This window comes from Suncus etruscus, chromosome 8, assembly GCF_024139225.1.
Source record: "Suncus etruscus isolate mSunEtr1 chromosome 8, mSunEtr1.pri.cur, whole genome shotgun sequence".
Lineage (NCBI taxonomy): Eukaryota > Metazoa > Chordata > Mammalia > Eulipotyphla > Soricidae > Suncus > Suncus etruscus.
In genome coordinates, this window is record NC_064855.1 from 32,806,627 (window position 1) to 32,820,524 (window position 13,898).

The 13,898-nt window shown below is 49.1% G+C and overlaps 1 protein-coding gene across 1 annotated transcript in view; it reads left to right on the forward strand.

Moving 5' to 3' along the window:
* The window catches only part of GLB1L2 (galactosidase beta 1 like 2), a 31,349-nt gene that overhangs the window by 13,423 nt on the left and 4,028 nt on the right, over positions 1–13,898 (forward strand). Inside the window, exons 6-11 of the mRNA XM_049778350.1 lie at positions 6,136–6,228; positions 6,300–6,381; positions 10,234–10,304; positions 11,687–11,771; positions 13,433–13,570; positions 13,732–13,812. Coding sequence (XP_049634307.1) covers positions 6,136–6,228; positions 6,300–6,381; positions 10,234–10,304; positions 11,687–11,771; positions 13,433–13,570; positions 13,732–13,812 — 550 coding nt within the window. The remainder of the gene's footprint in view (positions 1–6,135; positions 6,229–6,299; positions 6,382–10,233; positions 10,305–11,686; positions 11,772–13,432; positions 13,571–13,731; positions 13,813–13,898) is intronic.

The window sequence follows — 13,898 nt, forward strand, 5'->3', positions numbered from 1 at the left end:
GGCCTGGATACGAATTCATTGATGGCCAGTCTTGGGGTGTGTATTTTTCCATGCGGTTTTCCATTTATCTTTGGACAAATGCTTATTAGGAACATTTATTTTTACTTTTGTGTTTTTTATTTGGCAGGACACCCAGTTGTGCTCAGAACTTATTTCTGGCTCTGTGCTCAGGGATCAGGGATCACTCCTGGTGGTGCTGAGGGACTCCGTGGGGGTGCTAAAGGTTGAACCCATGTTGGCTCTGTGCAAGGCAAGAACCTTTCCCACTATTCTATCTCCCTAGCCCTTTTACCTACATTGAAATAATTGTCTCACAGTTGAGGTGTAGGTGTTCGAAGTATATTCCAGTATTAGTTTCTAGTGGGCAGTTCTCTTCATTTGGTGCTTTGCCTTGTCACTCTGTCCTTTCTTGCTCAAAATTTAAAATTCTAGTTCAAGTCAACAGCTCATTTTTTCTTTGTTGTCTTTGCTGTTGACATTACATCCAAGCACTCACTGGCAACCCAGCATCTTGAACCTTCTACTTTGTTTTCTTCCAAGAGTTATATTCCTAGTGTAAGCTTTATTTTTTTATTTTTATTATTTTTCAGCTAAGTGTTATTTATAGAATCAGGATCAGATCCAGCTCCTCTATTTTTGCATGCAAATACCCAGTTCTACCACTGCCTGTGAGAAGATCCAGTTCCGGTAGGAGGATCTTGGTATCCTATTGAAGTCACTGAACTGTAGGTGGTATGAAAGCTTATTTCTGGTCTCTGATACCATGTTGCATGTTTGCACACATGTGTGTTTATTGTGTGTATGGGCAGTCATGTCAGCATTGATCCATTTGCCACTTTGTGTCTCTTAACTGGTGCATTTAGTCCATTGATGTTGATAGAGATAATTGCCATGGGATTTAGTGTCATCTTTATGTAGGAGTTTGATGTGTCTCTTGGTCTGTCTTGTCTTAAAGTAGATCTTTCAGTTTATATTTTAAGGCTGGTTTTGAGTCTGTAAAGTTTCTTAGCTGTTGTTTATACATGAAGCTATGTATACTTCCTTCAAACCTGAACGTGAGTCTGGCTGAGTGCAGTATTTTAAGCGAAACATTCATTTTATTGAGTTTTGCACTATATCCCACCACTGCCTTCTGGCCTTAAGGGTTTCTTGTGACATGTTTGCTGTAAATCTTTTTTTTTTTTTTTTTTTTTTTTTGGTCTTTGGGTCACACCCGGCGGTGCTCAGGGGTTACTCCTGGCTGTCTGCTCAGAAATAGCTCCTGGCAGGCACGGGGGATCATATGGGACACCGGGATTCGAACCAACCACCTTTGGTCCTGGATCGGCTGCTTGCAAGGCAAATGCCGCTGTGCTATCTCTCCGGGCCTGTTTGCTGTAAATCTTAAGGATGCTCCTTTGAATGTAATTTCCCTTTCTGATCTTGCTGCTTTCAATATTTTATCACTATCTGTGGAATTTGTCATTGTGACTAGGATATGTCTTGGGGTGCTTTTCTTTGGGTTTCTTTTAGCTGGTACCCATCAGGCACGTAGAATTTGGTTGCATGCAGTGTTTATCTCTGTAAGTTTGTCTGCAATGATGTTCTTGACTATTGATTTTTTATAGGGATTTTCTTCCTGGGTCTCTGAGGCTCCTGTGATTCTTATGTTGTTTCTTTTGAGTTTATCATAGACTTCTATTTTTGTCTATTTATATTAGTTGAGGATTATTTTTTATTGTCTGATTATTTGCTTTATGATTCTTTTTCAATCTCTTCTGTTGTATGGAGTTGTTATGCATCTCATCGTCCAGTTCAGTGATCTGTCCTCAGCTGCTATTTCTCTGTTGAAGAGACTTTCCAGTGAGATTTTCATTTTGCCTACCAATTTTTTCAGTTCTGTTATTTCAGTTTGGAGTTTTCTCATTTCTATTTTCATATCCTCTTGCTTCTTATTTATGGTTCATTCATGCTTTCTTTGAGTTCTAGTAGGGTCCTACTTATTTGAGAGGGCAAATAGGTATTTAGCACTTTTCAGGTCATCAGAACTGCCATCTTCATTTTATATGCATGGTGGATTGTCATACTTGTAGTGTGGTGTTTTCTATATGTTTTGGGGTTCATTGCCTAGGGGATGTGCGTGACCACGCAGTGGCCAGCTCTTTTGTGGGTGGGCAGCTCGCCTTCATTGATGTGCCTTCTGGGTGATGTTGGTCCCAGTGATGGTAGGTATGAGTCTGAATGGCACCTGTGTTGAAATGTGTGCAACGGAAATCAGCAAGTGTGATCCTTTATTTTTTTTTCTTTTCAATACTTTAGTTGTCATTGTTTGGAACCATTATTTGAAGGATTTTGGTGGCTGGGTCTAGTTGGCAAAGCTGTCTTTAGGATTTGATAGGATGGTGTCTCACTAGTTCATTTTGTGGCAGTGCCAACATTGATGTTTAATCTAAACACAGGGATCCCTTCCCATTCATCACCATCCTCATTTTCTTTCAATGCTTGGTGGTTCCTAGGCTGTGCTCAGGTATCCCAATGATAAATGGCTAGTCGTGCTATGGTATAGTGCTCAGACTTGGTCAGTCTTGGGGTCCTCTGTGCATGCACATGTGTACCAGTGGCCAGTCTCCCTTTGGGGACAGTCTGTAGTTTGTAGGATCCTGCTACTTCGTGCTCTTGATTAAATTTGTTCTGAAGAATGTCCATCTTTTGATGCTATCATAACTAGAATGTTCACTGATAAGCAACACAGCAGAACTGAATATTTGTGTTTGGTGATTTTGTATCTTGCCACTTTGCTGAACTTATTAGTGATAATTGCCTTTTTTGTGGATCTTTGTGATCATCTTTCACATTTAAGAATCTGTTGTCAAGAAAAGAAAAAATTGGGGCCAGAGAGATAGCATGGAGGTAAGGTGTTTGCCATTCATGCAGAAGGTCATTGGTTCGAATCCCGGCGTCCCATATGGTCCCCTGAGCCTGCCAGGAGCGATTTCTGAGCATGGAGCCAGGAGTAACCCCTGAGCACTACCAGATGTGACCCAAAAACCATAAAAAAGAAAAGAAAAAATTAAAGAAAAAATAATTAGTGAAGAACCTGTGATCACAGATCTGAACGCAGGTCATTTTGCTTCTTTCTTTCTTTCTTTCTTTCTTTCTTTCTTTCTTTCTTTCTTTCTTTCTTTCTTTCTTTCTTTCTTTCTTTCTTTTTCTTTCTTTCTTTCTTTTCTTTCTTTCTTTCTTTCTTCTCTTTCCTCTTCTTCTCTTTCTCTTTCTTCTTCTTTCTTTCTTTCTTTCTTTCTTTCTTTCTTTCTTTCTTTCTTTCTTTCTTTCTTTCTTCTCTCTCTCTCTCTCTCTCTCTCTCTCTCTCTCTCTTTCTTTCTTTCTTTCTTTCTTTCTTTCTTTCTTTTCTTCTTTCTTTCTTTCTTTCTTTCTTTCTTTCTTTTCTTTCTTTCTTCTTTCTTTCTTTCTTTCTTTTTTTCCCAGGTAAATGCCTTTTATTGCCTCTCTCTGCCTCTCTGTTTCTGTCTCTCTATTTCCTGCCTTCCTGCCTCCTTTCATTCAGAACTTTTAGTACTTTGTTAAATTCCAATTTTGGATTCACTGACCCAGGTTGTGTCCCAGATCTTAGGGGAACCTCTTTTCAGTATTGCACATATAGACCACCTTCACACAGTCCAGATGGTTTTCTTGATTCCTGCATCAGTGTTAGTATGGAGTGATATAGCCCTTGGTGCTTTTCCTTCATTTTGGTAGTTTACGCTGCATTATGATTGTATTTATGTCTTGCCTAAGCTCCACAGACCCCTTGTTCATGGTGGCATCTGTGTTTTGAGGGGCTTTCTAGTGGTTTTAGGGTCATCGGTGCCACACCCAAATATGCCGTGGGTATATGGTTCCAGGAACTGAGTCAGGCCCTGTGCAGATATGGCAGCATACCAGCTCTGAGAGTTTCCTGCCCTGCCAGCCCAGTTGTACAATTACATCATGACATCAGTTGGTGATGTTTTGAGAAGGATTTGTGTTTGGTTCTTATCGAAGTTCCTCTGCAGTTTGTCTGAAGCATCTGTCTTCAGTAAAACTGACTCAAGGAGACAGTTTGGTGTCACTATTCATCAGAAAGTTGGCAATCTTTTTGGATTTGGGTTTCCACTCCTTCACATTCCTCTCAGAATCCCTGTGTTGAGAGCAATCTCTGAGTTTTTAATTTTGTTTGAGTCCTTTCTCTTAAATCAGTCTAACAAAGGGTTTATAAAGTTTGTTGACCTTGTCAAAGAATCATTGATTTTTTTTACTTTTTTGGTCTCTTGTTATCTTTGCTCTAATTTCTACTATTTTCTTCCTCTTCCTCCCTTTGAGTGAGTTTGTTTGTTTCTTTGTTTGTTTGTTTGGTTTTTGGGTCACACCTGGCAATGCTCAGGGGTTATTCCTGGCACTACGCTCAGAAATCGCCCCCGGCAGGCTCAGGGGACCATATGGGATACCGGGATTCAAACCAGCGACCTTCAGCTTGCAAGGCAAACGCCTTATCGATGTGCTATCTTTCTGGCCCCAAGTGAGTTTATTTTTACTTGCTTTGACAAGTTTATATTTTTTTTGTTTGGCTTTGTTTTTATTTGTTTTGGGGCCACATCCATTGATGCTCAGGGGTTACTCCTGGCTATGCGCTCAGAAATCACTCCTGGCTTGGGGGGACCATATAGAATGCCGGGGGATCGAACCGTGGTCCCTCCTAGACTAGCTCTTGCAAGGCAGATGCCTTACCTCCAGCACCTCCACTCAGGCCCCAAGTTTATCTTTTTTATTTGTTCTCTAAGAAGTCACCTACAGCACCTAATGTCTACACAGATCTTAGACAACATCTAAGCAACACCTAAAACACTGTCAGGCTCCTGAGCCCTCTGACAGTCATGGGGGCTCACATTGACCTCAGACATTTTGGGACCCGTGGCTTGTCTGGCCAGGTGTGGGGGTGTTTTTCAATTCTCCCAACTGCATTTTGTGACTATACTCTCCAGGGCCTCACTGAGCTTCCTAGGTTGCCTCTTCATATGCTCCCACAATCCTGCCTACAGTCCTTACCCCGACACGAGCCACACTGGCACTGAACATGGGTCTGGGACTCCCTTACCCCAGCTCAACTTACTGGAAGTTTCTTATCTGAGACCTGAATTGGGACAGAAGCTGTCAGAGTTCACAGGAGTCAGGATCGGGGATGCCTTTACGCAGACAGGTTTGATCAGCGGTACATTTATGCCCATAGTTGGGTGATGGGGTGCCTTCATGCAGAGTTGGGGTCATGGGGTGTGCTTATGCCAACAGTGGTGTCAGAGAGTGCATTTGTACTGATAGTGAGATTAGGGAGTGTCCATATAGTCAGTGGGGTCCAGGGATGTGTTCTTGTAGACAGTAAAGTCAGGGGTATCTTCATACAGTCTTTAGAGGTTGTTCAGTCAGTGGGGGGTCAGAGGGTAGTACATGCAGATAGTGTGATTGGGGGTGTGTCATGCATTCAATGGGGCGGGGGGTGTTCATACAGTCAGGGAGTGTTTTCATACAGTTATTGGATTTAGGGGTGTGCTCATGCAGATAGTTGGGTCAAGGGTTAGGTGGTACAGTCAGTGGGGTCAGAGGCTTGAGCGAGATCAAGAAGTACGTTCATGCAGACATGGGGTTAGGTCTGTGTTCATACAGCCAGTAGCGTGGGGGGGGTGTTTATACATTTAGGGAGTGTGTTTATGTAGATAGTTGTGCCAGAGGGATTGTTTATGCAAATAGTGAGTTCTGGGTGTGTTCAATCTGACAGTGGAGTCAGGGGTTGTGTTCATGTAGACTTTGGGGACCTGGGGATGTGTTCATTCCCACATCCAGATTAGGGGTACATTCCCAGGTCCTGGGCTTTGTGGGAGTGAAGGGCTGGTACCTCTCAGTGACACTATGTGTTGATCCAAAGAGTTTGGGGCCATAGAGAGGCCATAGATGATGTCTCATGTTATTGGCTGTCTTTTACTTTTGCTGGGTAGTTATACCCAGAAAATGTGCTGTTTCCGTGGCTATATGTCCGGGGCTCCTTTCTCAGACTTGTCTCAGTTCTAGCCTCCATGAATGTTCTGGGATCCTGATGTGATGGCACTGACGTGGCTGTCTCTGTCCCAGTACAAGCATGGAGGCCCCATCATCGCCGTGCAGGTGGAGAACGAATATGGCTCCTACAGCAGAGACCCTGCCTACATGCCCTACATCAAGAAGGTGAGTGCAGGGTGTCCTCACTTCCCTGTGTGGCTCATCAAGGACCCCAGCTTCTGTTCTTCCTGCTGCAGGCCCTGGAGGACCGGGGGATTGTGGAGCTGCTCCTGACCTCGGACAACAAGGATGGCCTAAGCAAGGGCGTTGTGGACGGAGGTGTGTGCAGAGGTTGCAGGGACCACATGGCTGCTGGGGCCTGGTTCAGGACTGGCCTGTCTCCTCTCTCTCCAGGGTGCCAGGCACCCTGGGACATTATGGACCTAAAGCTGCATCTCGAAGTGGGTGGCCCCAGCCTGCACCAGCAGAGCTGGGCTCTCAGTGACAGGCATCTGGCTGGGCAGTGAGTGACCCTGTGGGCCCAGACACAGTGCCTTCTGTTGCTTCCTGGCCTGCACCCAGCCTTGTCCTTCATCTGCAGCTCCTACCACTTTTATCTCTCCCTGGACCCCCACCCTGGACCCCTGAATCTTTGCCCCTAGAAAGCCACGGCTGCCCTGTGACACTAGCCCCCCTCTGGGAATGCCCCATGTGTCCATATTCAATGCTCCTCTCCTCATCATCCAACCATGTTTGAATGTCTGGCAATCCTGTTTGAACTTTGGTGCTCCTGAGCCTGTCTGCTATAGTTCTCAGTTCTTGTAATCCTTTGCATTCCTCGCTTGCATGCAGACCATTTCTGTTTTCTCCCCCACTTATGAGGAGAGGACAGCACCCGCCTACTGGCTCTGAGGGTCACTTCCCCTCCCTCTGACTCCATTTCCCTTCTCTGTGAGCCTGTCATGGTCACACATCCACCCACTGCTGGTTACAGCTCCTCCTTGTGTTTTCATGCCCCCCCCTCGTGGGTCATATCTGCTTGTTCACTGGTCCTCATAGTTTCCTAGCTTCCCTGGACAAGTCCCTCTGCTCTCTGAACTCTCATCACATTGGAAGTTCCCCAGGCTCTAAATGCAGTCTTTGTGTAGACAGTCTTGAGATGTGTATTCTGTGCTATGGTTGTTCCTCAGCTGCCCACCCAGCTGCATCTTCAGTATAGAGATTTCAGCCCAGGGATGGCTTGAAGCTCATAGAATGCCCTGCAGGCAGCCTGACCCAGTGGCTGGGCACTCTGTCACTCCACATATCCCTGCACTCTATCATGTCACTCTCCTCATCGCTGCACTTCTGCTTTATCTCCCTAGATATGCATGCTTTTGCAAATGTCATCATTGCTAATCTGCCCCCCAACCCAGTCCCTGCAGTCACTCTAAGAGCCCCCTTACCTGGTCCAGGGACCTGTCAGAATACAGAGTCTCTGCAGCTCTGTTGTCACTACAACTCTTTGATTCTTTCCAAAGAGCTCACCCAGCTGTTGTGCCCAATTCTGGCTCTTAATCTCAGGATTGTTCCAAGGTATGGAATGCCTCCCCAGAATTACCATCTTTTTAGAGACCTGGATTTGTTCAGTTGGCCGTACTTCCATCTAGGACATGCTCTCTGGAAGGATGTTGCCTGTGAGCCCCATCCAGCAGCACCCTCTGGCTGGCTCTGAATCCACCATATCTTTCACAGCATACATTGCCCACTGTCCCTGCAGTGGGACTTCATTTCTGTAATCCCAGGCCACAGCCTGAGGGATGAGCAGGCCAAAGGAGGCCTGGACCCAGATTAGGAGCCATGCCAGGTCAGTGTCCTGGGCATCTGCAGTGATTACCATGGCTTCCACAAGGTGGCACTGTCTCTTCACACTCAGTTCCAGGAGCAGGAGCCCAGCAGGCTCTGGTGTGTGGATGCGGACCTCTGTTCTAACTGAGCCTCTTCCAATCTATTGCAGGCCTGCCTCACAAGCAGACCCCACCCACCACCATAGACCCCATCTACTACCACAGACCCTGTGACTATCCACAGATCCTACCCACCACCCACACAGGGTCTACCATGCACAGACCTCATCTACTGCGCACAAAAATTGCTCTGCCCTTTTCACCTACAGTCCTATCACTTCCTCTCCTCCAATCCTGTGCCCCAGGGGATGGTAGTGTCTGGTCTGGCATTTTTGTCACTTGGTATCAAACTCTGATACATTGGGAGGATCTCAAAATGGGAGCTTGTGAGAGTGGGGATAGCCCCTACCCCAAGCTTTGCTCTGGAGCCTTTCTCTCTCATTCTGAGCTTGAATATTACTGGAACACTCTACTTCTGGCCTTGTAGGATCATGGCCAGTGGCTCTCCCTTGCACCCCTTCTTGTGATTCTCCTGTCCAGGGGCCCTTCCACTGTGCAGGAACCTGGGTGCTGTCCAGCAGGTGTTCTCTGCTGCTGCCCACCACATTGTTGGAGCAGGAGGGCCCAGTGTGCTCCACAGCCCCTCGCTCCCACTGCATCTGGATGAGGCTCTACCCCAGTTTGCTGCGTTTAGGGGACTGGCACCCTGGTTTCTGGCCCAGCAGAGTTCTGTGCAAGTATAGGGCATGCTGTGTCCCACCTTGCTATTTCTAGCACATTCCTTTTCTGGTGCTTCTCTGGGGTTTCTCAGGGAAAATATTTTTCTCTCTTCTCTTTTTGTTTGGTTTTGGGCCACACCTGGTGGCTCTCAGGAGTTGCTCCTGGCTCTGCACTCAGGAATCACTCCTGGCAGACAGGGAAGACCATATGGGAAGCTGGGGATTGAACTCAGGTTGGCCACATGCAAGGCAGATGCTCTACCCACTCTTCAGGGAAGGGTGTTGTGGGGAGGTTTCTTGTTGGTGATGGTTCTGTTGTGGGGTTTGATTTGGCCTGGCAGGTCTTGTGACACACAAATTAAGTTCTCAACACTGGGGGCAGTGTTGAGAGCAGCTTCTGTGTGCTAGGAGCAGCCAGAGGACTAGCTGGAGCCATTTTGGGGAGCATTATGTCCTAGTCTTGGGACAACTGTGCTAGGACTTAGCTTTTGGGGGAGACTGGCCTTCTGAGGGGAGGTATTACAGTTTGCAGGTGGGACAGTCTCCGGTCCAGCATTTGGGAGTTGGGGAGACCCTGAGCTGGAGGAGGGGTCAGCTGCTTGATTGATGCCCCCTAGGGGTCCAGCATCTTTTTAGTAAACTTTCTTCACCATTGGTGCACACCTGGGCTTGTAGAATATCTACCTACAATTCACAAACATTTCTAGGTAAAACGGGTCATGAGTGGGAAGTGTCCTAGGCCTCTGCCCCCCAGTCTCAGAGGTTCTTAGAGCACTGTCTGCATATCTGCCTATGTACCCCCATTCTCTCTGGCTTCTCACCTGCCATTAGGCCTCATGGGTGTCTAGAGTCAGGCATGCTCCCTCTACAAGGCCCGGCCAGCCAAGCCTCGTGTCTGGTGATTCCCACTGAGGAGCAGGAGCCTGGAGGCGGTGGCCCCGGGGGCAGCTCTGAGCTTTCATAGTGTCATGAGACAGAGAAGACCCCTGTCCCAACCCAGCACCGAGCCCCAGAAATGATGGGGGCAGCTGAGGCTTTAGTCCTGACTGTCCTGTACTACTGCAGGCAGGGACTGGGCATCTCTTTAGAAATGAATTTGGGGCCTGGAGAGAGGACAGGGATTTGGGTGCTGGCCTTTCAGATGGTTGATCTGGATTCAATCACTAGCACAAATGATTCCTGAGCACCTCGAGGGGTAAGCCCTGAGCACATAGTTAGGAGTGAGCCCTGAGCATGGAAACTGCCAGGTGTGACCTCAAACCAAAGATGCAATAGGTACTGAGAGCCAATGAGATAATGAGTAGAAGGGGCTGGGGAGGGGTTGGGGGGCTGGAGCACAGGCCTATACCCCACATGTCTTGGTCCCTAAAGCACCAGGCAGAGAGGAACCCCAGACATGTCCTAGGCATGTTCCCAAACCCTTCAGTGTTCAGAGGCTGCTCCAAAAGGTGATGAGGTTAGTGTGGGGTTATAAGTAGGGCTAAGTGTAGGGTGACAGGTAAGGGAATATGGTGAGGGTGAGTGTCCTGGGGGTGAGTGTGTTGTGGGGTGGTAGCCACCCCCCAAACTCTTCCATCTTTCCTCAGCTCTGGCCACAATTAACCTGCAGTCTCTGGGGGACCTGCAAGTGCTGAACGACTTCATACTGAGCACCCAGGTACACAACCCCTCCTGCCGCTCCCCTGCCCTATCTCCACTGTGTACCCCTTCACCTTGTGTTTTCTGAACAGGAAAAGAGACCTCAGATGCCCCGAATTTCTAGCTCCCACCAACTCCACCACAATGTCCAGCACCCATGAGAAAGGGAAAGGAGCCCATTTTTGAACCCTCTGACTATGTGCTCAGAATTTTCTACTTCTCTCCTCTCCCCTCCTCTCCTCTCTGTTCTTCTCCCCTCCTCTTTTCTCCTCTTCTCTCCTCTCCTCCCCTCTCCTCCCTCTCCTCTCCTTCTCTCCTCTCCTCTACTCTTTGTCTCCTCTCTCTCCTCTCCCTTCCTCTCCTCCCCTTCTCTCCTCTCCTCTTTTTTCCTCTCCCCTCCCCTCTCATCTCCCCTCCCCTCCCATCTCTCCTCCCCTTCTCTCCCTTACTCTCCTGTCTTCCCTTCCTATCTCCTCTCCCCTCCCCTCCCCTTCCCTCCCCTCCCCTTCCCTCCCCTCTCCTCCTCTCCCCTCCCCTTCCCTCCCCTCTCTCCTCTCCCCTCCCCTTCCCTCTCCTCCTCTCTCCTCCTCTCCTCTCCCCTCCCCTTCCCTCTCCTCCTATCCTCTCCTCTCCCCTCCTCTCCTCTCCCCCCCTCCTTCTCTCCCCCCTCCTCTCCCCTCCTCTCCCCATCCCCCTCCCCTCCCCTCTCCTCCTCTCTTCTCTCCTCTTCTCCCATGTCCTGCTAAAGGGTATGGGCCCCCTGTGGGATGGGGTCACTATCTAGAGAACTGGGGTGCAGGGTCTCCATGCCAGGATCATCTTTCTTTTTTTTTTTTTTTTTTTTTTGTGGTTTTTGGGTCACACCTGGCAGTGCTCAGGGATTATTCCTGGCTCCAGGCTCAGAAATTGTTCCTGGCAGGCACGGGGGACCATATGGGACGCCGGGATTCGAACCGATGACCTCCTGCATGAAAGGCAAACGCCTTACCTCCATGCTATCTCTCCGGCCCCCAGGATCATCTTTCATAGGGACCGGTCAGGCAGGGATAAAGGCCTGTTGAGGCAGCACCCAGCTCTGGCTGTGGAGTGCACACACCCACCAGCAGCTTCTCTGCTTCCTGCCTGCTATGGGTTTGCTTTCTCTGCTTCCCTATAGCTCTGAAAGGGGATCCAGCTTGGGTATTGTTCCACTGGGAGAGATGGGGGCTGGCTCTCCCCATTCTAATGACGGGGAGAGATGAGGGACTTGAGGGTGGGTTTTTCCCTCAGGACATTTGAGCCATGTGATGGCATCCTCTCTGCCTTGTGGGATTCAGAGGGCTCTGTCCTTACTACTCAGGTGTCCGAAGGGTTTCCCCTCTTGTCCTTTTAGCCAGAAAATCTTTCCTTTCCCAATGCCAGGTGGTCCAACCTAAGATGGTGATGGAATACTGGACAGGCTGGTTTGATGTGTGGGGCAGCCGGCACAATATCCGGGATTCTTCGGGTAAGTGTGTGCTGCGGGGCCTAACCCACCACTCTGGCTCCAGCCAGTGATGATGGTGGGTCCTACGTGGGTGTGCCCCATCTGGATGTATGTTGGGGACGCAGTCAGAGCTGCTCCTGTCAGGCTGAAAAGACAGCGAGACTTGGACATGCAGAGCCAGCCCAATGTTTGTATCAAAGGCCTGTGTGTCTCTGGGAGATACTGAGCTAGGTATGGCATGCTGTGGCGGGTGACCCTGTGAAGACCCTTGCAGAGCGACCCTCCTGCCTGGTATTGATGGCTCAGACATGACAGTTTTTCAGGCTCCTATGCCTGGCCAAGGTCACGTCCATGGGGCTCGTCACTTGGCCGGCTCGTGTGACCCACTCCCCTAATGGCAGATTCTCTTCAGAGTCACTCTGATCCATGCCACATGGATCTTTCTGTGGAACTGCCCTCGTCACAACTGTTCCCTCTTGTGTTTCTTTTCAGAGGATGCCTGCCATACAGTGGTTAGGTCACTGGGGTTCAGTCTGGGCGGCTAGGGTTCCTGGGCCCCTCAGTGTTAAAGCTGCACCTAGCAGTGCTTGGGACCCTGTGGAACTTGCTCATTCCAGGGTTAGCAACATATCTGTCTTTTGCCTTCACCCTGACCACCTCTCTAGCCCCAGTTCTTACCCCTGTGAAGGGCATCTTTGCCACCAGGTGCCACACCACGTCCTGTGCCACAGACACAGCCACGCTGACACCTTGAATAGCTGGTAACTTTTGCCCGAGTGAGGGTCTGTCTGTGTACATTCCCGACTAACAGAGGGTTGCAGTTCTGGGCCACACACATTTCTGTGTGGGAATCATGTTCTTATACACTGTCTCCTGTGGTTGTGAGCTGGGATCAGCTACTGACCCAGTCACCTTCTGGGGTAGAAATGTCTTCTGTGCTATAAGTCACTGTTGAGAAGTGTGCAGGGGTCTGCCAGGGAGCACTGTGCCCGTGAGGAGTCCTGAGCACTGTCAGGAGTGGCCCGAAATAGAGAAATAAAATAACTAAATTGTAAAGTGTATTGTGAATGGGTGGTGAGGCCTATCACGGCTCAGCCCGGCGCCTGCAGCCCCGGCGGGTCTGTAAGTAGCAGGGTAATGGTGAAGAAATGATCCACAGGCAGTCAGTTGAAGTTTCAGAACATACCCAGCTTTATTACAAGGCCCTAATCGCCATATTGATATTTCTCACATGGCCTCTAAGCTGAGCTTTATTAAGTAGCCTCCATCAGCTGCCCTGCACAAGCATCCTTCCCGTCTCCGATCTCTCCCCTCTCCCCACAGGCAACCCCTTAATTACCAATCACAGACCCCTCCCAGCTGCGGGAGGGCCTCACCATCCAGGTGAGATAGGCAGGAAGTTGGGGGAGGGGTAACAGTGTATCACTGTAAAATGTTTTTTGTTTCTGTTTATTTTAAAAAAGAGGCAATGCCAGGAGGCGACTCCACAATGACCGACTTCCAAGCCCCTTTCCACATATCCACCCCGCATTAGGCAGGGTGAGGGCAATATAACTGTAGCATCAACTCAATATGTCCAGGCCGCTGGCAGCACACATCTTCCTGTCCTTGCTGAGTCCGGGAAGAGAAGTCGGAGCATAGCAGTTGTGCCCTGCCGCTCAGACCCCACATGTCCCCTCCAGAGGTCCTGCAGACAGTAAAAGCCTTGCTGGACGCCGGCTCTTCCTTCAATCTCTACATGTTCCATGGCGGCACCAACTTTGGCTTCATGAATGGGGCAACGCACCAGGGCCAGTACCAGGCAGATGTCACCAGCTATGGCAAGTCCAGGGGGCTTTGGGGCCTGTGGAGTCTCATCTGGGTTGTCAGTTTCCAGCTTCTGAGTGGCCAGGGAGGATGTGAAAGACCCTCAAGCTGGCAGATATGGGTGTCTCAGGTGTGTTGCCTGAGTATGGACTGTGGGTCCTGCCTTTCATTTCAGACTATGACGCGGTGCTGACCGAGGCCGGGGACTACACTGGGAAGTTCAGCAAACTGCGGAACTTCCTCTCCTCTGTCACAGGTCTGTGGGCAGCAGCATCTTGAGAGGGTGCCCAGCTGGCTTGTGTCACCCAAGGGTCTGGGATTCCCGGGGAGGCAACTACATTC